Source organism: Aulonocara stuartgranti (assembly GCF_965226115.1).
Source record: "Aulonocara stuartgranti genome assembly, chromosome: 4".
Lineage (NCBI taxonomy): Eukaryota > Metazoa > Chordata > Actinopteri > Cichliformes > Cichlidae > Aulonocara > Aulonocara stuartgranti.
The window spans coordinates 9,220,196-9,247,391 of record NC_138942.1 but is presented as its reverse complement, the minus strand read 5'-3'; the positions used below and the strand labels follow the sequence as shown (position 1 = coordinate 9,247,391).

Genomic DNA, 27,196 nt, shown 5'->3' with positions numbered 1-27,196 from the left:
ATTCGATCTAATAAGTTTAAAAAACAAAAGATTTCTTACCAAAGGCTAGTATCATGTCTAATATACTTCACATTAATATGTACTGACTATGTGCTGAACTCTATTACCAGATGTTGTCAGTGGCCTGGCTTTAGCTCACCTCCAGCTGACCGCTACACAACAAAAGATTAGTAATTATCAAAAGCATTCCTGTGTCAGCTGCCACTCGTCTGAGAGGTCTTGACAGCTTGCGTAGCACTCCCTGTTACTCTGATTGTAGCCTACCACTCAGGGCAGGGCTGCAATACTTGACAGTCACACTGTCATGGTGAGTTTTAGCCCTCTGATGTAGAGCCAGAAAGCACTCCCATGGGCACGGCTGCAGATTACAGAGTCTTCACACATTATTTCATCATTTCAACATGACCCTTCTTCCAACTCTTGTCCAACATTTGCTGGCACACTTACCAAATTCACACTGACAAGAAATCTACTTTCAGAACCCATTAGAGTTTAGTTTTTAATTAGCACATCAAACAGCAAGTTTACTTGCAAATTTTATGATCTAATTTTAAAATTCTGCTTCTCGTTAAAAAAGGATTTGGCGCAGAAGGAAGGTGGTTACAAGTCTTTCTTCTCTGATTTAATGTAGTAGGGGTAACTGACTATTTGATATTAGGGTTAATCTTTTGTTAGTTTTCCTTTTAGCTAATGTCTCTGTGTGCAGATGAGGCACAGTTGGATGGAAATTTGACTGGATGTGTATTTGTTTTCCTGTGTATTAGAGAGAGTCAATAGAGTAACTCAGCAGGAAAGATCATTAAGCACGCTGCCTCGTGGATCCTGTGGTGAGGCTAAGCTACGCAACGTCAGTTTTGATGCCGCATTTCTATATTCTGGTCTTTGTCATCTTCTGCTGATAGATAGTGAAACTCTGTGAAGTGGATAGTTCCATTTTATACCAACTATAAGCTGAGGTCTTAAAAACCTTATTAGTCTCAAGAGAAAGACTTGATAAAGGCTGGACTCAAACTCTGTAGTAAGTAGATGTGTGTCTGAGGCTTAAATCAAATACACTGTAGAGGGGAAGTGAAATCTACAGACATCTGATGTGTGACAAAGTGTTATTAATGGTTCTCCTCTGTTCTTCTCTTGTTTATTCTATTCTTAGGGAGGAACTATTTCAGGTAGCGGGAAGTTTCTCCACTCCTCGGCTGCCTCCAAACTGAAGCACCTGCAACAAAACAGCACAGAAAAGACTAAAAGTGGCAAAAGAGAGGACTTCATGAAGGTCCAGGGCCAGCAACAGGTACAATTTGCCTTTGTTTTGCGCTGTTGAGGCCAAAACGCACTTGATCTGGCAGAGTCTGTGCATGATCCCTAAGATGGACAAGTTAGCTTTTAGGTATAACCATCTTAAGCACTTAATGAAGGCATATAACAAAATTGAGATATAAAAAACATGAAAATTACAATAATGATCATTATTGAATCGTACTGCCTTTATGCCCACAGAGTCACTGCAGTTGAAACTGTCAGAGGTTCAAAGAGAAATATGAAACTATCATTCTTAGTAAAATGCAACTGAAATATATAAAATCAAAGGTTTATTTATTGAAGTATGTAATTATTAGGGAAAAATGCCATATATACTGAATGTATACCAATAAAGTACATTTAATTTGACCAGATTCTGTTAAATTTCCTCTTTTACATTATACTTATGTAGTCATATCAGCATTTTGGGCATAAATATTTTTTGGAGTGCAAAAATCTGGGCCTACCAAAAATCAAGATAGAAAGGATAGTATTGATTTTGTTCTGTATTTAAGCAAATATAATTGCTTTCTTCCTCAAATAGAGACATATTTTGCGTTAATGTTTACGCCACCTCCCCAACAACTTCAGCAAGCCTTCGTTCAGAGTTATTTTCTCGAAAGCAAGTGTGTGTGCATCCATTCAAGTAATCCACTCTGCACCAGATCAAGATTAAATGGGCCTTAACTACCACTCTTCACTGCCACTGGATCCTTTCTGTGCCCCACAGAACCACTGTCACTTTTCAGCGTGATACATTCCTCGCCCTCTGTGTATTACAGTCTGTGTAACATTCAAGATGCAAACTTAGCAGACAGCAGAAGCGATGAATTGAATTCAAAGCCAGTTTTGCCATAAACCTTTTAATGTCACATTATTGTGACAGGCTCATCATCACAGGAATGCTCAATTGGATCAAAGGATTTTCTGCAGGCACTGTCCCACAGAGAGATGCATGTCACACAGGTTAGAGTGATGAAGGATTAGCACTTTAATTACCTAAGCAGTGTTTCATGTCTGAAAGTCTTAAGTGGCTTCTAATTATATAATTTAAACCTATTAAAGTGTTGTTATGTATTAGCATTATGGACGTGCTTGCATCTTTAACAGGTCTTCACTTCTGTTTTTTTCTGAACTCTGACAGAAAATTGGGTATGAAGAAACTCTTAAAAGCGCTTGAGTTTAATTTATAAAACTTCATAAACTCTCTCTCTAAGTATTTGTTGTTATGCATATGCCTGACAGCTGGCTTTTCATTCTTTTTTCAGTCTCCAATATGCTGGCATTTTAGAGGTTTAAAGTACAGCAAAAGACTGGACATAAGGATGCTAGATGGCCTCTAGAGGCAAGGAAATTGAACTGTTGGAGCATGTCGGTCAAGTAAAGCCAAGAGAAGATTTTTACAGCATGCCGGTGCACAGGAGGGGAAAAAGGCTTAATGTCAATGTAATTTGAAAAATAACCGAAGCAGTGAAGTGCACCTAAACCTTCATAACCCACAGAATTTGACAGAGCATTCAGACACAAATTCAGTCTTAAAGATTGAAAAATGAATGCGTTAGGCAGACAGCCAGAGACTTGAGACATGGAGGGGTTTGGTTGCCTCATACTGAGAGAAGATTGAGAAGAATCTCTACAGAGCCATGTAATAATCACCCCTTGAGTCACTGGCAATCACCGATTATTCATTATGAAGAGGGCAGTTCTCTTTCCACCATAAAGTCTTTCGGGTTTCCTCTTCTTTATGTCTTTTTCTTCCCCTTTCCGCTTTCTCTACTCTGCAATTTATGCATGCTGGCCCTTTCTCCGTTTCACTCTTCCTCTGTCAGTCTCGCTCATTCCCCGAGATTTGGAAGCTGAGTGGATGCCTACACTTGTGTAATGAAAGCAAAATTAATCCCATTATTTCAATATGACACTCACAGGCAGCACAGTCTCTTTGTCCACAAACTTCAAAACAGTCATTGTGAAAAGATGCTGTACGAGTGAAAGCGCTATCCTCCGAGGGACGGTGGACACTCAAAGCTAATTGTCGGCGTGGGAAGTCGGTGCCAAGCAGTTAAGGGTAGCAGCATACCACAACTGTGTGATGAATAACAAAGAGGAACAAATAACCAGCTGGTTTAGTGTAGGAGAATAAAGAGTCAGCTGTGGTAGGCGCTATAACAGCCAATAACTCTATTTTGTATTATTTTTAACGATGAGGGACTACTAGTCCCTTTGTACATTTCCAGGTGTTGTATAAAGACAAGTGAAAAACAATTATTCAATGCAAAAGTGCACTTGATATAATAATTGGCCACTTTATTAAATTGATGTTAAAATGTTGGTAGGCCTCCATTTTTAAAAATGCTGCCATAGTTTGTTAGCTGCTTTAAGGCTAAAGAGGTTAGTTGGTCAGATACTTGTCCTAAATATCCTAATATTCATTAATGGTGGCGATCCTCATGGATGAACATTTACAAACGGGCTTGCGTAAATGTGCAAACTGGCAGTTTGACAACAGTTTTGATGCACAGTTAACAATCATTGAGGAAATAAACACTGGCTACTTGTAATCTGGACCTCTACTACTGGTCACAAAGTAGCTCTATCGTGAAAGTTGTGCATACATCTGCACTCTTACCTCCCTATCTGCTCGGTTTCCTTCATAAACATTGTCGAGCATTCTTCTTCATCTACCTAGCAGAGCCAAAATTTCCATCTATTCTTCCGTCTATTTTCTTCATGCAGTTCAGGGTTGCAGGGGTGTTGGAGCCTCTCTCAGCTGTCATCGGGAGAGAGGTGATGTAGTCCCTGAACATGTCACCAGTCTACTTGAAAGCTAACACAGAGCGACAGACAGCCATTAATATTTACACCTTTGGCCAATTTAGAAACACTTATTAACCTGCTTGTTTTAGACCGTGGGAGGAAGCTGCCAGGGGGAAATTTAGCACAAAAATGGACTTTTTATCTTTGTTGTGACCCCTTGCTCTTGTTATGCACTGTGACAATCCCTATAAGTGAGGTTACCATTACCAGTTCATGCTGCAATGTGGAAAAATTGCATATGGATTTTTTGCATGTACAGTGTAGTGTACCTCGCGTAGTTTACAACCATAACAAAATAACTCTCAACCAAATTTCATTGCTTAAAAAACAGCTACTTGAAAGTGTTTTGGGGTTTTTTGTATTTTTGTCATTGTAATAATGTAATCAGTAAACAAGGCAGCATGGTGGTGCAGTGGTTAGCATTGTTGCCTCACAGCAAGAAGGTTCTAGGGTTCCACTGCCCGTTCTGTGTAGCGATTGCATGTTCTCCCCTTGGTTTCTTAGGTTCTATGTATACAGAAGAAAATAGATGGATGGATATCAGTGCAACACAGTTTTTGCTCTACTTGCTGTCAGACTATGTTTACTGTAAAAGGTCTGATATAACAGCAACAAAAATATAAAAGAAGAGTTCAAATTGGTGAATAATTGCATTAAGGCTATACTAGTGATACTTATCTGTCTGTCTGAATGTCCTTGCATCATTAACTCTATACATATTTTTGAAATCTTTTTATGTCAAATGAAAATGGTGCAGAACCTGATAATTTAGTTTAAAGATGGATGGGGCAAAATCTATCTACTAAATCATTTTAAATTCAGTATAATGAAACAGCTGAGCAAAGACTAGGCAGGAAAAAACATGCTGATTATCTGCTGCTCATCTCATCAAATTATCAAGGCGGCTGGCTGATTTGCATACTGCCTTTAAGAGCTAATTAAGAACTTTTGCCTAATCCACATTTTACTTTACCTGGTATCTTTTTTTAAACCCCTCAGTGACATCTGGCGTGTCATCTTTCTGAAGAGAAATTCGACTTGCAGCTGCTAAGCAAAAACAAAAATATGATGTATTCTTTAATTTTATGAAACCTTAAAGTTTAGCTGATATTTTTGAACTGTGTAAAATGTGGCAATGACTACAGTTAATCACAGTGCTTCCCATCAACATTTCACCACCAAACTCACTGCTAATTTTTTAAAAATATTGTTGTTTTAACAATCAGATGTGCCCAGCTTGGGTGATCTCGCTCCTTGGCACCGAACTCAAGGTAAAATGGGCTATTCTCTTAAACATCTGCTGTTCGTAGCTCCCTAAATGGTCCCAAACTTTTACCTCTCCTTCCATTTCCCCTTGGTGTTTTTAGATTGTTCTCTTTTGTCTCTTCTTGCCAAACCGTAATGACATTTCTGGGGCATTTTAAATAGGGTCCAAACCAAAGGAACGAGGACAGCACTTCAGAGTCTCCTGATGGTCTGCTGTCCCCTGCTCCAGCTACTACACGAATAGACCAAACTATCTGAATACATTTAAATATCTTTACCGCACAATGACACTTTCCTCCAGATTGCATGAAAGGCAGCTGGTGTTCATTCACTCGTCATGACTAAAAGCCAGCTGGAAGGATAGTTTATTATTTTTAAGATAAAACGAGACCACTTTTTCGTTAAACGCGGGTCCTGCCGTTTCAAGAAAAAATACTGATTGAACATTGCGGCATTTCAATCACCATAAATTAGAATTATGGGGTAGGGATAAAGTTGGCCAGTCAGATTTTCGTAATGGACTTGCTACACCTTACCACAGTATAAAATGTAGCTTTATTCCCCCTGGAGAATTAGTTTCTTTTTTAGATTTAATTCTAGCGTTATCTATGTGTATTTGCAGGTGTTAAAATTAACAGAGCTTTTCTGATAGCGCCTCGTGCCGCTGTACTCGGGCTGCTTGCTCAATAAAGCTATACTGAGACATACTTAGACCATTTCAGGCATGAGGATCCTTCAAATCAATGTGTTGGATAAGAACAGACAGTTCAAAGCCACAATTTCTCTCCGTTTGCTTTGGCACAGATCAAGGAAGGCATGACAATGTGAATCACTTTCACGCTGCAAAACCCTATTTCCATTTCCCATTTGGGCACTTATTACTTCTGGCAGTAAAGCAGGCTAGTTAAAGGTGTTGGGCATGAGTTGGGGTTAGTAGGGGACTATCCATGGAGGTTATCATTTGGCAGGCAGGTCTGAGTGCGTGAGATGAAGGGGTGCTCTCCTGTACTCGCAGATCAGGAAAAAATGCGTCCACCAGGCTTGAGAAGAGTTCCTTGAGCAGAAGGAACAGCCCGGCTCTCTGGGAACGGTTGGCAGCCCAGGATCTGGAGCTGCAACAGAGCAGATGAAAGCCTCCCAGCAGTGCAGTCTAGACTAGCACACCTGCTGTCTTTTCAAGCAGAACTAATTCCCGTAAACCCAAAACAAACAGAATAAAACTTTTATAGCCACAGAAATCAACTTTTCTCCTGTTGCTTCATCTGAAAAGTACAAAAATACATTTTTTGCCATATATTAAAAAATGAGTATTTACTTTTTTAAATGGATTTGCACATGAAACACAGAAACTGTTCTCTCAGATGTAGTCTGCTTAACAAAGACGGACAAATACATGTTGTAAACGTATTGCTCACAAGTCTCAATCTACTGTTGAAACAGTGCCATCTAGTGTCTCATTTCTGCATTACACAAAAGGACTGAAAGTGAATGTGTACATTTTTAATGAGTCAACATTAATAAAACAAGTGTCAAAATAAAGGTGGTCAACAGTGTCATTTGCCCACTTTCACTGTTGCACCTTCTCAGTGGTATCAGTGATTTTGTTTATCACGTGTAGATGGCAGCCTGTGTCGTGGCTTGCATCACACAATCTGATATCAACCTGAATAACAATTTCCTGTGTTTTTTTCCTGTTCTGTTTTCACTCCCCTCCCCTTCACTACATGTTTCTTCTGACATTTGTTCCTGCGGTGCAACCTCACCTACCCCGTCACCCCGTGTGAACCTGTGCTGCCCTGCACCTTCTGGCCTGCCCATCTACCCTACCTATACCCTACCTATAAAACCTGCAGCAGTGAGCAACCTGTCCGTGTCCAGCATCTTCAGTTTCCTTCTTCTCCTGTTCACCTGACTCCAGAGATACACACAACCATCTGCTCCCTGTACCTTATCAACTACTTTCATATCCCCAATGTTTACTCTGATATATGGTCTGACACCCAGTCTGTGTAAGCGCGTGTGTGTGCGTGTGCAAGCATGCTTGCGCAGAAATGTTTGAGTGTAATAGTAAGGGAAGGTGCTGCAGGGCACAGTACCCAACCACAACCAATTTTAAGACTTTCATTTTTCATGATTTTTCCCTTCGACCCCTGAAAACCTCATCTCTTTACATTCCTCCTCTGCTCCCTCCTGTCTTCTGTGTCCCTATTCTACCTGAAGGCGAAAGGGACCTACAGCACCAGTGGCAGCATTGAGCCATACCTCTCTGGTATCAAAATGGGCATTTTTTCAGGCCGAGTGGCCTCTCCTGCGGCAGCATTTGTTCCTGGTCTGAGGAAGTACCCCCAGGAGGGGGCGATGCCTGCACTTACAGCCTCCTCAAGCCAAGCAAAGGCCCTCTTGGCAAGCCTATCTGCTTCCGGCCTGAGCGCTGAGGCCTTGCTGCTTTCCTCCGCCCTTCGTCATCACCGCCTCCTACGTGAGCAGCGAGCCTCCTCCCTGCCCCTGCCCAGCAGCCAATCCTCCTCCCCTACTCCAACTGCTACCTCCTCCTCTTCATCCTCGCCAAGCACCCCGACTCCATCCCTATCTCCCTCCTCTCCCACCTTTGGTTCCTTTGCCTTCTCCTCTGGAGTTCTCAAGCCCAGCAGGCGTAGCCTCGACAGCTCCAGCCTCAACAGGTCCAAGGATGGTGGCAACAAGCCTGTGAAAAAGGACCTTTACCCTGGCAACAAGTGATGAATAGGAGGAGGATAAGGACTTTGGATACAGTTCTCAACCACAACCATCACATCATGAACCATAAAGATGAACTAGCTGCATTATGGAACAATATTCTTTATATTCCAGTTCTTATAAGATTTTTTAATTTTTCTTTTCTTGTTTTTTCTGCTTCCTTTTATTGCACAGTCTACCACAGTGTAAATGGAGTCACAGTTTTCTTCATGGACAAGTGTCCTACTCTGATCCAGTACCTTAGATCTACTGCAGTTCTCCCACAAAGTCATTCTGTCACCTTCCCAGATAGAGAGTGCACAAACAGGCCTCCCCTCCCACCAGCTACCTGCTATAAGCTGATGTGGTCTGGCTGTATTTGCTGACAGCACCATTCTCACATACATACTCTCAGTGGGTTGTTAGTGGCATAGTTGAAATATCTAGATGGTGACTTTGATCATATAGAAAAAAGAGCTGCAATAATCACCAAGTGAGTTCAGTAGTTGTGTGTGTTCAGGATAGTAATGTTTTGACTTACCTGCATCACCTGACAGAATGTGATTCCACTCGGAAAACAAAAAAAAAAAATTCAAAAAATCAGAAGGTGGCCATGGTGATGAACGAGGTTTCAAGGTGTTTAGTGTTAAAAGGGCATTTGTGGCTTTTTTTAAATCGCCTGTTTTAAACTCTAAACTGGTGCTATGTTTTCCCCTCTGTTTGTACAAACTGAGCTTACACAATTGTCCTCCCCCTCCTGTCTCGGAGTCGGCTTTAATTTAATTTTGCATTTTAATCTAGATTTACAACCCTACAAACGAAATACTTGCATCAGCAATTAGGGACATTTAAAGTAGATGTCTAATTGGAAAACTGGAAACTGCAGCACATTCACAAGAATGCAAAGAAGGCAGCAGTCCTGAAATAGCACAAGTCTTTTTAAAGAAACGACAAAGAGGCACGGTTACGCAAACAGAAGGGAAAAGTGCAAACGATGAATTGTATTCAAATGTTGGTTTTCATATGTGTGTATTAACTAGTTAATTATGACAATCAGGATGTTTCCACAGTAGCATCTTCTAGGTTGCTCTGGCATTACAGAGCCTGACATCACAACCCATCCCAAAGACTTAAGCACACACACTGATGAACAACACACAAATACACAGTCTCTCTCTCACACACACACTTGAAAAAGCAACCTGTACAGCACAGACTCACTTATTTTTTTCTTTCAGCCAACCTCATGTGAATAATCATCGTAGGTCACATCTGTTTCACCACTTATAAAGAGCACTCTGGTAAATTATGCTATATTAATCTGATCTCACCAGATCTACACTGATAGATTCTTTCTCTTGGGATACTTGAGTTCAAAATTAATCACATCAAACTTTAGGCCTTATTGTAAAATATAACACATTCTGTAAACGAGCAGATGACACAAAAAGCCTAAAAGTGAGTCTTACAAACCAAGAGCGACACGAGAGGAAAGTATTGAAATCTAAAGCAAGCACAGTTGACTCTCAAACACAAAATCCCCAATTAACGAGAATTAACTTTGTAATTCTTTTTAATTATGACAAGCACAAAGGATGAAGCATTCGCATATACATTTGATATGCTACACATTAGATTCCAAGTATTGCTTTGGTTATATTACCTGCATTTTGAGTCATGAAACTTTTATGAATGAAGGCCTTCAGTGTTTCTCAATGATAGAAACTCAAGTTGGGATTATTTTCAAGCACATCAAAGGTGTGTCAGTGTGAACCCTGCACGAGGAACCTCTTTGGAAGCTGCCTGTCCTGCGTGTTTGCCTTGAGGCAGCCTGCTGGGGATGTGAAGTAGCTGAATGGACCGTAACCGACAAAGTGATTCTTCTCAGTGGTTCTCCAGCATGACTGTGTGAAATCGATGCTTTGTGGCATTGAGGTTTAAAACATGTGAAAAGGGGCTCATGTCAAAGAGTAGGCAGCTTTAGGAGAGGGGATTAGTTTGGGGACATGTGTTTGAAGGATACTTTAATAAGGCCGGCTTTAACTCGTCCTGTATCCATTGAGAGCGCTTGTGAAATAAAAGACCCAAAGAGATGAGAGGAAGGGTCTGACAGTCAGAGGGCACTTCTTTCCCTGCCCTCTTCACTTTGCATTCTTTGGTGTGAAGGATCTCTGAAAGTCAAAAGTGCTCAGCTGATGTTATCCAAGAACAAAGTTTGACAAGCTTCAATTATGAACAATGTGTGCAATATATAATTAGCGCTCTTGCAATTTTACCAAGGCAGTGCTCTTTGCCTTTGACATACTCCTGCCTGCTTATCTACAAGGACCTGTAACCATGTTTTTCCCAGTGCCTCTAAGACGTTGCTCCTGCCAGAATCCCCCAAATGATCTTGTATTACAGTAGTAGATCAGCAGCAATGACAGAATAACCCTTTTACCCAAAGAAGAAGCTGCGAGAGCTGGTTTGTTCCCATTTTTCGCAGATAAAAGAAAACGGCACTTGAAATGCAGTGTGTCAGGTTGCAGCAGTGGCATTTGACTAAACAATCCCCAGCTCTAACAGTGTGCACAACTGCAAGCTCGCAGCACAGCGAATTAAGTCTCACCCCTGGGTGCTCTGTAGCTCTGCCAGGCAGGTTCAAGCCCCGGGTTTCATATTGAGTGAAGTCAAATGAAAGAAATTCACTTACTCATGCTGTTCCACACTCAAATCCATAACTCTCCAAGTTAAATTTGCTGCATTTGCGTCTGGTGAGCAATGGGGAGGAAGCATGCACGCTTGGCTGCTTTCCCCTAAGTAAAGTCTGAAATGAAACCCTCCCAGAATTGCGTGACAGTGCTCTCTGGACTTTTTTTTTTTTTTCAAGACAAGTGTTAGCGGGCTGTGATTTCAACATGGCTGGAGGTTTAGAGGGCATGTCGAAAAAAACTCACAGTGGATGCCTCTGGCAATCAGAAAAACTCAAACTTGAAATGAAACATACAAGAAATATACATATATAAATATATCTAAGTGAGATGTTTGTGTATGATAATATAATTGTGAAGAAAATGTGATATATATATATATATATATAAATATATATATATAGGCCTAGATTAAATTATATACTGTAAAATGTCATCATATCTTCTGTTTTATATATTAGTGATCATTTTGTACAGATTTTTCTTTTTTTAATTCATTGAGAGATATTGCATTTCACACTGAGATTATTTATTCATATGCAGAACATTTTTATATTTGTTTAAAATCTCTGTATAGATAAGAGTTAGCCTCTGTAATATACTCTGAAGTTAGTTCATTTTTAAATTCTAAATTTTTCTTTACGAACACCAAGTTAGATTTTATGTAATTTTAATTTGTAAAGAAAACACACACACACACACACACACACACAAAAAAAAAAAAGCTTTTCCCTGAAAATACTCGTCCAGCTCGTGTACACCTTTGCCTCTTTATGTGAAAGGTCACTTTAAGATATAAGAGGCTGGACCGGTGCCTGTGTGTTGGGCTTATTTTGCTACTGTTGTTTTATTTTGGGAAGGGTACTTTTTTCTGTAACTGCGATCAGTTTCTGTTTTATTTTTAATTTTGTTTTTTCGTTTCTCCCCATTCTGTGTCGTGATGATTGACCTGGTATTAATGATACTGGAGATGGTCGGAAACAGATGTAGTAACTGTGAGTTTGTGGGCCTGAAAGCGTCATACAAGGCCTTGCTGCTTTGGAAAAAAAAGGAATATTACTTGGCTTTAATTTATCTCTGTGTCATGCTTGGCTGTGAACAGGGATGGCAGGAATGTGGATCCTCAGCGCAGACAGATTCAGGCAGGTGGAAGTTCATTTTTGTTGCTTATATTGCTCCACCTGTTCCTCTGAGTGGCTTTACATAGCAGTTATGCTAAACCATAAATGTAAAAAAACCAGAAAGTTGGATTAATAAGGAAATTATGTGGAGTTTTATGAATTTAACCTTTTATCTTTTCTTTTGCCATTGTATCTTTTTTTTTTAAATATAATGAATCTACATTCTATAGTATGTATATGAGATTTTTACATGAATGTGTGGATGTTCCAAACTCTTGGCATCAAAAGTAGAAAAACAAAATTGACTTGTAAATAGGCCAAGTCATTCCTAGCGAGTTCAACAAATTGTTATGTCCAAAAGAAGATGTTTAAATAATAAACTATGACGATGGGTACAAAGGTATATACAAAACAATGCATGTATAGTCTCAAGCAATCGCACGGTGATTTTAAAAAAAATATGTTGTCTACATGTTTTCTCAGAAATGTGAGAATAAAGCAGAGAAGGATTCTATGTTATAGGTTTACAAACATGAAGGATGAGACATTATTTTGGTATGTGTGACACGGGCATGTTCAGTCTTACTGTGACGTTATGTGACAATGATGATAGTGGCTGAGAGTGCGAAAAGGAGTCAGGAATGCTTGAACGCACCCCAACCAGAGAAGTCACCAGTGATGGTGTCCTCTTTCCACAGAGTAACTCTCCCATTTGTAGAGTAGTGTGATATAAGAACAAAAATAATACAGAAAATAGATCTATGATATAATGATACATAAATTTAAAAGCCTACTGATACTGGAGATACTAATTTATCAGTGTGGATGCCATGATATTCTGTGAGAAATGTGTGTGTTTTTCCTGTGAGAAGACAGCAGGCAGTTGAACCTGCCTTCTTTTGTACATAAGTTGCTGTGATTGTGTGTCAAATAAAGTGCAGCTCTCTTGTACAGTCGTAGTGTCTGATCTTGCTTTAAACTGACTTGTCAGCAAGTGAAGCTTTTTAGCCTTTATTATGACAGGAAAGCTGGGAGAAAGGGAAGACAGGCAACAAATGCCCCTGAGTGGGTTCAGACCAAAGCCTCTGCAATGGTCCTGTGGCATATGGCTTGCCTGCTCAACCTAATATCAAATATTGTATTATATGACAGATCCAGTAATCACAGACCTCTGAGACTATGGTCACAATGGTTAAAAAATGGTTTCTTTTAAAAACAAAGTATTTTTTATTACTGAATGGGTAACAGTATACCAGTAATACAAGTTTAATACAAATCCATTAGAAATACTTAAATGGTTATGTTTTGTAACATTTCAATTAAAGTTTATGGACTGTTTATTATTAAAATATTTCCAACTTTATATTTACAGAGCAAAACGACACTAATATGTCGTTAATACACACTGCCATATGGCTAATTGTAACACAGTTGTATATACAGAATGTTTAAAACTTGTCTTCTGCTTGAATTTTAATGAGTAATTCCAGTTACAATTGTTTAACAAAAGGAAATTTGTAAAGAAAAGAAAAAACTGGCTTAAGTGTCCTGGCGCTGGGCTGGCCGACGACCGTCTGCCCGCCTGTATGGTGAGTTCCTCAGATCTAATGAAAAACAAAGACAGACGTGCATAAACGTGATGGTGGAATTTCCCCTTCATTTAAACATCAAGACTGCAGCAGACAAACTAAAAATGATTCTCAAGCAAGAAGCATGTTACTGTACCTGTGATGATGTCCTCCAGTGCACCGTCCTTCCCCTCGCGTACTGGTGGTTTCACCTGCCTCTTCTTCAGCTCTGCAATCAGGTCCATCTGGGGCATCTTAGGCATCATTGGGCCCTTTAGAAATCACAAAGTTAAAGAATATTTTGAAGTACATTTCTGAATGACTCATATTTTACACTATTTTATTTAATATAGGCTTTAAAAAAAACCTATAGATGACTGCACACTAGCAGTATGTATAGTTTCTTACCTTTTGTGGTCCAGCCTTGTTTGGAGATGGTGACTCTTTAACCTCACGGCTCTCGCTCTCCATTTTCTTCTTCTGTTCAATCTCTTGCTGTGCCGTCTGCATTCAGACAAGGGACAGAGGATTAAAATATAGCTCACGAGTTATAAAGGACAAATATCAGAACGCTACCACAGAAACTCACTTTATAGGCCTTTATGAAGCGCCCAAACATGGGGAAAAACATTGAGGGCTGCGTGGTTTTAGGATTCTCTCCGAAGTACTCCACCACAGAGCCGTAAGCCTCCTGCACGCAGAACAGTAGATGAATATGTTTCAGAATATGATGAGACATTATTTAGAGTTGAGAGCTTGATAAGAACTTCAGACAAACCTGTGCTGTCTTGCTATCTTTGATTAAAGTGTCCAACTGTTCGCTATTTGTTTTAATGAATTCCTTCAACACGGGGCTGTCATCCTGCACCAGGAACTCCTTTTTGGTCATCTCCATTCCTCGCTCTAGAGAGCGGATATCTTGAAGAATGCTGTCAAGAGAGACTGGCAAAGAAACACAAGTGAGTTTAAACTTTTTAGCAAATTAAAAAGAAGGTTGATTGGTCAGCCTGAGTGTGTGCATGTACCAAGGCCTGCCTTGTCTACAAAGTGTAGCTCGGTGTGGAAGTTGACCAGGTCTGGGTATTTTTCCTGGATAATATTGGTGATGAAATGAAGTAACGTCTGTGAGCGGTCAGTGGATTTGGTGTCCAACAGCTGAAATATGAAGATGGTGAAAAATGTCATTGAGCTTCCATAAATTGAAAAGCAAACAAAATAAAATAAAAACAAAAACAAAACACTACTTACGAGATCCAGACTCTGCAGTCTGAAACCACAAGCTGCACCTCTTTTACTGCTGTTCATGTAGTTACCGAATGCAAGAACAATCTGAAAGGAAATAAATGGGTTAAGAGAACCAAATGTTACAGTTAGATGCCTCATTAGCATTCATACTGTTTTACTTACCTCTAGGATCTTTTTTAGTTTGGTTGAAGACTTGAGAGACATGGATGCAGAAATGATGGAGTTCAGTTGCTGTGGACGGAGTTTTAAAAAAAAAAAGAAGTATGTATGTGAGTAAGTATGTGTTTATAATCCCTTTCAGCCAAAGTTACAAAGCATTTAACAGACTAACCGGCTGCAGCCGTTTGACGCTGTCTGGAAAGTTGCCCATGAAAGTCAGAGTGTTTATTCGCTGGTTGAGGCGAGGAATCTTCCCAAAGCGTAAAATAAATTGGTCTTCGTTGGTCAGCTCATCCAGTGGACGGCCATCTTTCTCATAGTTAGCAAGAAGCTTCATCTCAAAATCTGATGGTATGAATGGTTCGAGCAGTTCCAGGAAGTCTATGGACAAAGATTGCTGGTCATACCTGTACAAACGAGGGTTAGAGTTAGTGTAGGCAATAAACAGTGTAAGAGGCAGGGTGAAGGAAGGAACAGAATATGCCATTATGGCAAAAACATCTGCTGAAGGTCAATAATGCAAAAGTAAGCACGTACATTTCTATGGCCGTGCAGATATCGGCCGGGCTCATTCCCCCCTTGCGTAGAGTGATGGCCAGATTTTTGGCTTTATTGCCATCAATCAAAGATGTCTTGGTGGGGGCTTTCGAGGTCGTCTTCTTCTTAACCTTGGACAGGTCAGCTGGGTTACCCTGGGCCCTAGTTTTGAAATGTTCCTCAAACATTTCCATATTCAACTCCTGAGGTAGACAAAAAAAGAGCCAGGGAGTGTGCTCACATTAGAATTTCATTTTCTTTCAGGATATAATTTCTGCTGTATGTAAAAGATGCAGAAAGCATATTCTTACCCCCAAGACTTGCTCATCATCTAGCTCGTTGAAGACTGTGCCTGTCACTTGGTTTGGTTTTAATGCCTGCCAGTTTAACAGAGGCATCCTGAACTTGGTCTGAATAGGCTTCCTGCTCTTAGCCCCTGAGAAAATAGAAAAACAAGAGGAATGGTTAACACTTTTCTTTCATCATGTTTCTTTTTTGGGGGGGGTATTCAGGATTCTCCTCACCAGAGTCTGCAGATGGTGCTCCAGGAGGCGGTGGTGGTCCACCACCAGGTGGGGGAGGTGGGGGTGGGGGGCCAGCTCCAGGGGGTGGAGGAGGAGGTGGGGGGCCAGGGAGAGGAGGTGGAGGTGGGGGGGCAGCTGCAGAGCCAGAAAGAGGTGGAGGAGGAGGGGGTGGTGGTGGTGGTGCAGGACCTCCTGGTAGAGATGGAGGTGGTGGAGGTGGAGAGACAGTCTGCTCTGAGCCACCTGGAAGAGGAGGCGGTGGCGGTGGCGAAGGGATGCTAGATGACGGGGGGGCTGGAGTGCTGGCTTGGTTGGCTGGGGCTGGGCTTTGAATGTATTCAACGACTGTGACAGGCATGACTTGGACGTCCAGACCTCCTGAGGCTGTGCGTCCCACTCGGATTAGCCCTTTGTCCTGCAGCTCCTGGATCTTCTGCTCTAGCTCTGAAGGTCCCTGAGGGCCAGTGATACCCAGCCGCTCCCTGTCCTTCTCCCTCTCCCTGTCCAGCTCACGCTCTCTTTCCCTCTGCTGCAAAGTGCTAACCTGGGAGCATGACTCTCGCAGGCTTTCCTACAAGGGACAAGTGCGCAGAGTTGTAGCATGGTCAAGTTTAATTGAATACTTTTGGATTAAACCTTAAAAAGTGGTGACAAAAACATAAACAAAAGACAGTTTGCTATATGGTTTTATGCCATCATATTTTCTTTTGACTTATTCTAAATCCAAATTCAATGATGGGGTTTTTCCAGACATAACTACTGGGCAAAATAAAGTATCAGCCATATACTGCTGTTAAATAAAAAATGATCACCATTTGATACATTTTGTCATCTTCTCCTGTAGCTGTTATTAAGTTGATATTGTAGTTTGAAATAAAGGGGGGAGACCACCTGGTGTTACCATGCTCAGGGTTATGCTCATACCATGGCAAAAAAAAAAGTAATTTCGACATTTATTCAAGTCCTTTTTTTTTTTTTTTTACATGCTTTTAACCTTATTTAAACAACTCTGTGTAAAGATTACATATGTTCCTTGGCTAACTCGAAGGCAGCACTTACTTTGAGCAGCTCAGCCTCCTTTGTGGCTTGCATGAGCTGAGTCTCCAGTTCAGTTATTCTGTCTGCTGTCTGGTTCTCAATCTCCTGAAGCCGTGCACTCAGCTGCAACACCACACAAGCAACACTGCTTCAGCACGATTTCACGTAATGTGCAACAACATTGCCTGCGTGTATTCACTCAGATTCTTCTATGCCAACCTGAACGTTGTGCTCCTGTAATTCGTCCACATGCTCCAGCACCCCTCCTCTGTTCTCAGCATCCTCCAGCAGAGCTCCCACATCTAACACATTGTCCAAGTAGGCCTGGATCTGGACCTGCAGCTTCTCGCTCTCTGTTAGCTTCAGAGTCTAATACACAAAGATACACACTATTGGTACATCATAGGAATAAATTATCACTTACAAAATATCACAGAACATGATTCTGTTTTAATAAAAAAAACATGTAATTTATGAGAATGAAACATGAGGTTTTAAGGCTAAATTTAATATCTTAATGGCAGAAAACAAAATGTCACTATGCCATTTATCTTAATATTAGCACTAATTAAACTTTGTTTGTTTTTTTTAATCAAAGAAAGGAATACATTTCCCTTAACTGTGAAGTGAGGAAGTGAGTGTGTGACAAAAAAGTAGAGTAAAAGTATAAATAGAGTCATTCAGGATGAAGAGGCGACAGCTGAGTAAAAGAGGAAGAAAGTGGGCATTAGAATTGAACATCTGGATACTTGAAGTTGTTAATTTATCAGAAAACTGAATATTTAAGTGCTATATTAAAGTATTTTTCTTTCTCACTATAGGCTTGAAGTTGTCAGAAAGAGACATTATAAATTAAAAGCAAAGAAACCCCCTATGAATTCTTTCTCCAACACAGTGCACATAAGTTAAACTTCCATAGGCCTGGTGCATGCACTAATACCCCTTTTGTACCACAAGATGGTGTAGCAAGTCTTTGTCACCTCCAGTTAACACCAGGGGGTGTGGAAACGCCAACAAAGAAGCAGATTGTAAAAGGACAGGTGTCTAGTGAACTGGATGGCAAACAATGATTCATGCACCCTTATCATCACCAGCATGAAGTTCCGAAAAGAAACTATGTCTGGTTTATAAATGATAAAATCGGCAAAACAAGAAAAAACATCTGACAAGCTTTCTACCGCTGGGACAGCTGTTGGAGTGCAAAGGAATAAATGATCACTTCGACTACTGAACTGGCACTGCTTCTTCTAGTCTGGTAAAATTAAAGCAGTTAATGCTAATATTTTCCATGCGGTGTTAGCTTGTAAAGAGAGAGTACATGGTATCTGTCATGAAAGTTGTTTGGCTTTGTTAATAACTTAACAAGATGTTAAGCGACTGACCTCTTGTGAATCTAAAAATATAATACAATTGCTGTATATCATTATCACTTAATAGTTATCTACCAAACTTTTAACTAGGTCAGCATCTGTGCTTCCATTTAACACTTATTGTACTGCAGACTAACACTGAGAGACAACTATTCTCTCTATCAATCCTAAAACCAATGTAGAATCACCAGTTAAGAAAATCTCATGAAGCTGAATCTGTTTATCTGGAAATAACACAGCCCATTTTAGATACAGTGTCAAAAGATACATTTCTATTAGCTGTAGCTTTCCTGGTCTTATGAGGGACTTTAAACAAAATATATACACACCTCTAGATACTTGTCTAATCCAAGGTGAGTGAACTCATATTGTAGATGGACACGGAAGTTCATGTTCTCCACTGAATGGACCACAATGTTTATGAACTGCATGCAGGCAACCTTTGGGTAGAAACGATGAGAGTTAAATGTCGTTCATGCACACGATCTCTTGGTGAAGCTGCATCCAGTGGCCGTGGTACCTACCATGAAGTCAATGTTGTTGTCATCATTGACGAAGTACTCCATGAGCTTCTCAAAGCGGTTCTTTTCTTTGCTCACCTAAAAAAACAAAACAAATAAAAGCTTGCTAAATATGTATTTTTATTATTGTGAATATGGGAGGATTAAAAATGTGTTAGCCCACCTCAGAGAACATTAATACTGAGAGTATATTCTGCACCTAAGTACGGTACATGAGTTCAGTCTTAAACATAAACATGCATGACTTCTAGACATGTGCTAAAATTACGACCATAGTGCATGTGAGCAGTAGACTGTTAGTCAGAAGATGAGCAATGAAAGAGGAGAAGTCTGAAATAATTAGATGACTGAACAGTCAAAGTCAAATAGGGCTCTTGCAATATGAGGAAATTGCCAGAAATTATTATTTTTTATTTCACCTCTTTAAAATTGTCAAAGGCAGAGAGAATGATGTCGTGTCCTCCTCGGACGAGACACACGGCAGCCAGCAGCTCCAAAACAAGAGCTTTGGTCCTGCCACGACAGAGGAGGATGGGTGAGATGTGGATGCAGACAGTTAACACACTTTATCTCACAGACAAATGCGCTCACCTGGGATTCCTGCTGTTGAGACTGAGGGTGATCTCATTCACGCAGCGTGGGTGAGTCATCACCAAATTAAAACCAGACTAAAAGCAGACGGAAGATATATAAACAGCTGTTCACTCCAGAGTAAATGTGATCAAATGTGCAAGAAACAAGAACTGTTTCTTTTAGCAACCCAGAAAACATGTCATATACTGTGATAATCCATTTTAAAGACAGCATAGGAATTAAGTGACTTTATTAGACTGTGTGCTAAAGCTTTACCTGATAGTTCATGATGGCTCGCAGGCACATTATGCACACATGTACATCATCTCTCTGGTTGTTTATGTGGGACTTCTTATGCATCTTGTTTACCAGAGTGGTGCTTATTCTGTGAAGCAGTAATACATGTTGGAATACATGTTTGAGGGAAGAGAATCTCCTGCATGTGCAAATGATTTGAAGTCGATGCCAGGATATGGTAAGATATGCAGTGAGATACTTGTAGCTTTGACTTCTAGGGTTTGGGACAGTAACTGTGTTTGACAGATGCTATGTAGCACAACATGGAATGAAGATAAAGGATCAAAGACGAACTAACAAACAGTTAGATGACCACGTGAGGGGATCTGAATGAATGAGAGCATGAGAATGTCAAGGGTTATCTTTTTTAAGAGGAGGCTGTGCTGTAGCACTGTTTCGGTTAAGTTACTAAACCTAAACCTATGTTTCATATTGTAGAGTTATAATCTTATAAGCTCTAACTTATATATCAGTTAGAGCTGTCACTTTATTTGACAGTATTTCTATTTCTGGGCTCACAGATTTCCTCAAATTCAATCCTAAATATTTATACATCAACAACTTCTTAAAAGAAAGAGAGGTGTAGCATGGCACAGTTCTCACAGCAGTGGAAACCACTGTGGTACTTATCAGTACCGCAGAAGTTCGTGGAGTTTTCACACCACTTCTGCTTTGCATGAGTCTATTTTTTGACAGTGTGTAGAGCTGCTTATGTTTAAAGTTCATTCTTCATTCAAAGGGATTTGAACGGTGCAACATCTCTGAAACCATCGCTGAAGGTTACCTCAGTAACCTTTCAAGTCTCGAGTTTCTTACCTTACAGTCAGTGCACGAGCTGCTCTGGTCATGCCATGTGACTGATGGCTGCTGGAGCTCTTGGTCAAGTCTTCCATTGACCTTTCTGCTGATTTTCCTCTGTCTGACAGGCTGCCTCCATTTTCTATAGCCTCAACCTCAAACCTTAAACGTGTAAAGATAGACATCTTTTTTTAAACATAATCTATAATAGAATAATTACGTTTCGAAACACAGTCAGATTCTAAAATAGCATTCATGTCTGCTTAGTACTCACGAGCTGTCACTTTGTGCATAGGACAGGTACTCCACCAGAACATCCAAACCTTTATTCTGTTCATTGAGAAACTCCTGGGCCCATCTTCAAAAAGAAAAGTAAATCATGAGGAGTGACCATATGTAATAGATTCTGTGCCCAGACTGGATTTATAGCCAAAGATTGTAACTTTAGAAAGAAAACAGAACACAGTCCTACTCTAAATATGGAATCCAGCACAGTCAGGTGATTTTCTTTTGCAATCTTACATTTTTTTTTGACAAGTTGCACTATGAAGGAAAAAAAAATGCAACAAAGTCAAAGGGCTAAAAACAAACAAACCCCAGACTATTTCTGCACTGGCTTTATCAACTTTTTCACTTTATGTACAAATGTAACAATACATGGAAGCTTTAAGTACTGTTTCTGTAAAAGGTTGTATATAAACTATATATAACTGTTGATGCGGTGAAGAACCACTTCAGCAAAGTTGTTGATCAGCAGCTGAAAAATATCAAGTGAAACTAAAACAGCTAAATGGTTTATGTAGGTAAAGTGCACAGACAGTTTGCAGTTTCACTAAATTTCACCTTAAATCATCTTTTAGCGTTAATGATTGATAAAGATTTTCAGGTTGGATTGCATGAAACTGCTATAAAAATCTGGAAAACATACTTGTGGCGCACTAAAAACCAAAATAAAATACATTAAACCTTAAACACTCATAAACCAAACAGAAGCTCATGAAACAAACAGGCTCACCCAATGTGATTGGTCCGAAGGGATATCTCCAAATTTTTAAGGACCTGGGTGGCATCTTGGATCCTTTTCTTCAACTAAAAAAGCAGAAGAGGTTAAAGTCACTGATGCAGGTACATGATGCACGCATATGGAGGTGATACATTTGAAAGAACAAAAATGCTTTCTACTGACCCTACGAGACACCCCTCCTTGATCCTGGTAGAGGCTTTTGATCTTGGTCAGGTAAGTGGATGGGGGGCTCTTCACCTGGAAACGCTCCTGTGGGAGAATATTTTACAGAGGATAGAGTCAGCACATGCTGAAGTAGAATTAATTTAAGCAGCGACCCCAAATAATGACTGATCCAGAACCATATTTTACCAGCAAGCTGCATTTGAAGTTATTCTAGTAAACACAACGAGCACAAACCGCTCTCTGTTTCCATGCCGACGCCTCTATCAGTTGCCACCACAGAAACTATGTTGCAAGGTTTGCAAAGACTCTCCCCTTTGTGTATTTGCGCACTTTATATCAACTCTGCCCCCAGTGGAGCCAACGCTGCAAGAATCGTGTCCATTTTGATGGCATATGTCACTCATAAAAAACAAATAAAAGCTCTCACCTGATCACAGACTAATTCCCATTTCTTTTCATTGTCGTATTGACTCAACAGCTGGAGTTTATCTGGAGGCAAGTTCATGGAACTCTGAAAGAAGAAAGATGTAAAGATATAAAATGGGTTTTAGAATTTACATGAAAATGTATTTGGAGTACAAAAAAAATCAACTCCATCTCCACTGATATTTAGCAGAGAGATATTATACTATATGTTATAATTTCTTTGTGTTTCCTGCTCATGTAACAATATGCAAAACAACAATACCTCAGATGCACTTTCAGCATAAAACTGAAAGGCGGTAACTCCTACTGGTAGCAGATGACTCAGTGTTTACGTGTATGCATTGATCGTTGCCAATAGGTACCGATGTGTTACACGCTTTCAGTGTCTACTCAAGCTTCAGCAACACTTTTATTGACTTTTTAAACAATATGACCCATGTTTAGACATTATCTGTGCAGTCTGTTTCGGCTTTAGTAAAAATATCTTTTTCGGTCATAAACTGCACGTAATATTTCTGTTATTTTCTGAAATTCATAAAGACCTTTATACAGACCAAGTATCCATGATTCCAGTGTAGGTTGACTTTTGAGTTGGCATACAACTGTCCAAAAGGGCAGTTTCACACTGAGTTATCAAACCTACAGGGACATGTCATGTGCTAAGGTTATTTCCCCATTCACAGTAACTGAATGAGAGGAGGCTGTTGTTGATGTTTTTTTTTTTTGTTTGTTTTTTTTTAAAGAAGGTCTAATTAAAAGGAAGAAGATACGTCAAGGCATTGGTGTAACTTTGTGCTGAACATTGGGGGGGTCAAGATCTCTGTCTAAATAAATCAGGGTAAATTTCTAGATGATTAAACATGCAACTATTTTGCTGGTAATAACTGAAATGAGTAAAGAAAATTAACAGCCTATTTATATTGGTTGGGTCTGATTATGGGGGGGGGGGGTCATAACATAATTAAGAATTATGCCCCTGCATCAAGGGAAAAGGCTTCACTCACAAAATGAACTTACTTGCTTTGATCACTAATTCCCTGTAATTATTTATGTCTCGCTTAAAGATATTTTTTCACAGTCTTCTCTCACATTATTGCAGCTGGTTCTGCACTGGTACTATTTTTCATGTAGCTGATCAAAAGCTTGAATCAATGTGATCATTTACAGCAAGTTTCAATAATTTCAGTTGATGTTGGGTGTGGCTTTTGAATCTAGTTTTGTGTACATTCGAGCAGTGGTTTGACATCTTCTGTGCACTTTTTTTTTCTTTGAAAAGGGAGGAGTGAAAACGGAAATGATCTGATGCATTGGTGCTCGAGGAGATGAGGCTCCTTCCTTGGCTGATGTAAGGGAGAGGTCTTGCTGTGGTTTTGTGGTGCTTAAAAAAATGGTAATGTGAGTGCCTCGCATTATGAAGTTTATAGCTTCTGATTTAGTTGCTCAAAAATAAAAAGTACTCACATTTTTCAGTAATGCAAAAAAAAAAAAGAAAGAAGGTTCACTTCTCGTTTCCTTGCTGGTGAGGTCACCATATAATCTCTAGTCTGAGGTTTGACAAGTGACAAGTATTTTACTGAAGAAGGAAGACACTCGAGAGGGTGTTGTCATTTTCCGGAGAGCACATTTTGTGTAGATATTGATGAACTGTTAACCCTGGCTCTAAACGGTATTATCTTGCATGAAATTATAATGATGTTTCCATTCAAGGTTTGTCATATGAAGCAGACATGGTGTGAATTTTGACTTGTTTTTAGAATAATCATGGTATGCTGTTCCAATCAATGTCATTTTTGAGAAAAGGCGAATAGTTTTAGTTGGAATAGTTGCATGGATTTATATTTGCTGTGTAAAGTGTTTGTTTTTTACTATATAAAAAATAACTCTCTAATTGCTCCCCACCTTCTATAAAAACACAAAATCATTATTTTTATATACACTAAATTTGTATGTATGCTAAATATTTGCTTGAAAGGTTAAAACCCATGTAAAACGGCACTGATTAACACTGATCCTGCGTTTGTAATTTAATGTTTTGTTGGGAAAGCCTATGTTAAAGTACCATCCTAAACTTTGTGTCAATATTATTGATAATAGCAGGCAGGTGCTTTCCTCTGTGGTATAAGCCAGACTCATGGAAGCCACACCCTACAACTCATGGGTCTCAAAGGATTTGATACCAACATCCAGATGTTCAGCGGCAGGACAACCTCAGGGGTTGACAGGTCAAAGAATCTTCAGTGGCTTTAAGTAGATTTGCCCACTTCCAGACTAGTGGTTTTAATGAGTGTGGTTAAAATGTATATCTAGACACTTAATGCTGTAAATCATCTAGCACATAAACCACAATGCCAGACATTATAGAAAATTAAAAATGAGAAACTGAACTATTTAGATGTAAAAATCTGGAGAACTTGAGCCTTGAATAAGTAAAACTCTTAACTCATATATGTTACTGGCTAAGATATGTCAGATTAACATGACTGTTTACAATATAGTGTCTTTGTTTCACTTTTGTAGATCTGTATTTTTTTTCTTAGCATTACTGAAGAAAAAACAAATCAAAAATCTTATAGCTAACTCTATTTTTTCATTTAAAAAAAAGGTAAAGAATAAGCCAGGATTAAGATAGTCTAAGCATCATGGTTTGATATTTTGCGCAACATATAATCTAAAAGATCGTAATACTTGAAGTTTTATCTTTACTAACTTGTTGTGAGACTGTTGAAAGAATGGTGAAACAGTTCCTTTCCGGTCCTGTGGCCTCCGTCATGTAAATGCATTGCTCAACTTCCCATTTCAGCCTGCTGTTGTGCATGCATTTATCAAGCAGTTTCTGGCTTGAATTTTTCTAATCAAACCATGAAGAATTTGGCAACTTGTTGACAGGATTGTCATTGTTTTTATCACTAAAGTAAAATTTTAAGTAACTGATGGTATTTGTGCAAATTTGACTAGACAAAATGACAGACCATTAGACTCTGACTGAGGGTCTAACGGTCTTTCTAACGTTCAGCTCTTTCTTCTCACTTGACAAATAGCTTTATATATATTATAGATATACCTAGAGAGTATAAGAAATGAAGTAAAGTACATATTGGAGTCTATATTAGAGCAAAGTAAATTTCCAAAGAGTGAAAGACCAGTCACTTTCAAACTTGGGTTATTACTTTAACAATGTAACAATGTAAAATGAAAGCTGATTTGATACGTGTTTTTTGTGATCCTCTTAATCACTTACTTACTTGCGCAATCGCCCTTACATATACAAACCAAAACTTTGTGCAAAATCTGCCTGATTTCATATCCAGTAAGGGTGTATGGCGTGTCATGCTCTCACTCACCAGAACCGTGTTGAAGCGCTCCTCCAGCTCGTTCTCTGGTGGCATGGGAAGTTTGGGTTGAGGAGGCTGCTTTTTTTGCAAGGTTGGTGCAGAGTCATTCATTGCTGAAGCTGCACTGACTGAGTTTCTGGCCTCTCGACCTTCGGCCGGTTCATGCTCCAGTCCCCCACCAGCCGCATTCCCCATCACTAATCTCCACAAGTAATCCAGGGGGACTGATTTACGCAAACTGTTTCCTCCAGGAAATCACCGTATCCACAAGCAAAGTGACAAAAGATGGTCACTTTGAATTACAATAGCAAAAAGGCCTAATCAAACCAAGTCTAGGGCCTCTAGGGCAGTCTACATTAATTCTCAGCTTTACAAAATCCGCCTCACACCCGAGGACAGGGTGGGCAATGAAAAAGAAAGTTTATCCTCATGGCCCCCTTCTCCTTAAGTTGTCTTCAAATTCCTTTTGAAAATGAGGTGATAAGTCCTGTTAAAGCCTGTTAGAAAGAAAAGTCCACCTATGGCTCGTGCACTGTTGTCTACATTAGTTGACCGAGAACTCCCTTAAATAGTTTAGTATCGAAGCCTGCGCGTGAGAGGAAGGCGGGCGAGGAGTGTGACACAGTCAGAAACCACAGAAGCACAAAAGCAGAAGAGTAACTTCCTGTGCACGACAGCTATAGAACCTGGGGCGGAGGACATGGTGGAAGATAAACACGTAACCATGCAGTAGGTGGGTGATGATAAAGAAAAGATACTACAGGAATGAAGGAGAGCAGACTCTGTCCAGATTTGTAAGATTAACAGATGTCGATTTAGATGTAAATCAACTACACAATTAAAGGAAACTTTGCAACATTTCACAAAGAAACCACCTTTTTGTACTAGATTTAGTCATTTTACTGATGTCAGCTTGACATGAGTCAAAGGTTACATTTGTTTTGGTATTTTCCCTTCATGTGGTGGTTTAATCCAGACAGGTAACGGTGGTTTCAGCATGACAAGAATTGTCAAACAACACCCCTCTGTGGGTGAAGATGACTACTGCATCTAGTGAGATCTATCCAGTGGAATTACTTAAATTACTGAGCCTTTCGTTGGCTCAGTAATTTAAGACGTTTTTGTGATTTCTATTGAGGAAAAGAATAATAAGTTTATCACAGATGCATTTCTTCGAGAAAGTGAAAATTATTAGCTCTGATGCAACAGGATATTCATTTTCAAAGCTTTCTGAGACTCACGGGAAGGCGTGTTATCAGCTGAGTGAAAAGAAAAGATCAAAAGAGAAGATTGGAGAGGTGTTTAGACATCTGGGAAATGCTGGGGAAAAATCACCAAAAGGATAAAGCTAATCATTTACTTACAGGTGTAACGGTGGAGCACAGGTATTGAAGTAAAGTGAGTTTAAATACTTGGTGTTTTTCATGTAAAGCAACAGTAGGTACACAAGATACCTGAAGAAGAGGATTGACGCAAGTTTCAGGGGTGATTTGTGACAGGAAGATAGCTGCAAAAATGAGATAGGAAATGTTATCGCTAAAAAAAGAGATAAGCAGACCTGGAGGTGGCAGAGTTGAAGATGCTAAGATTTTCACTGGCCATGATGAACAAGATTAGAGAGCAGTTGAAAGAAAGCAGATTTATTTAAGTGTTTAAGAGACAAAGAACTGATAAAAAATATTATTTTAGTTTTCCTCTCTTACTATATACGCCTTCT

General features: G+C 39.6%; 2 protein-coding genes across 4 annotated transcripts in view; one reads left to right on the top strand and one right to left on the bottom strand.

Moving 5' to 3' along the window:
* Positions 1–12,825, top strand: part of srcin1a (SRC kinase signaling inhibitor 1a) — a 78,896-nt gene extending 66,071 nt beyond the window's left edge. Inside the window, exons 21-22 of one of the 3 annotated variants that reach the window (XM_082531000.1) lie at positions 1,151–1,288; positions 7,597–12,825. In XM_082531000.1, the coding sequence (XP_082387126.1) occupies positions 1,151–1,288; positions 7,597–8,115 (657 nt within the window). In that variant the 3' untranslated portion in view covers positions 8,116–12,825. Of the gene's footprint in view, positions 1–1,150; positions 1,289–7,229 lie in introns of all 3 variants that reach the window. The other 2 variants (XM_082531002.1, XM_082531001.1) reach the window with 2 other exon arrangements.
* A 72-nt stretch (positions 12,826–12,897) lies between these two features.
* On the bottom strand, positions 12,898–26,076 carry fmnl1a (formin-like 1a). Its single transcript, XM_082531003.1, has 25 exons — positions 25,489–26,076; positions 22,149–22,232; positions 21,719–21,805; positions 21,548–21,621; positions 20,807–20,890; positions 20,551–20,694; positions 19,714–19,822; positions 19,456–19,532; positions 19,284–19,377; positions 18,868–18,942; positions 18,673–18,783; positions 17,193–17,342; positions 16,995–17,096; positions 15,936–16,506; positions 15,723–15,847; positions 15,412–15,614; positions 15,047–15,281; positions 14,878–14,946; positions 14,719–14,799; positions 14,496–14,625; positions 14,249–14,412; positions 14,060–14,161; positions 13,879–13,974; positions 13,628–13,742; positions 12,898–13,506 (listed from the first exon to the last, which is right to left on the bottom strand). Exons 1-25 carry the CDS (start codon positions 25,672–25,674, stop codon positions 13,442–13,444), a joined length of 3,333 nt encoding a protein of 1,110 aa, XP_082387129.1. The 5' UTR covers positions 25,675–26,076; the 3' UTR covers positions 12,898–13,441.
* Between the last annotated feature and the right edge of the window lie 1,120 nt (positions 26,077–27,196).

Coding starts and splice junctions, on each gene's coding strand:
- fmnl1a (XM_082531003.1), bottom strand. CDS start 25,674: ATGGGGAATGCGGCTGGTGGGGGACTGGAGCATGAACCGGCCGAAGGT. Junction 21,622..21,718: donor AAGGAGGGGTGTCTCGTAGG/GTCAGTAGAAAG, acceptor CTGCTTTTTTAG/TTGAAGAAAAGGATCCAAGA. Junction 20,891..21,547: donor CTTCGGACCAATCACATTGG/GTGAGCCTGTTT, acceptor TTCTTTTTGAAG/ATGGGCCCAGGAGTTTCTCA.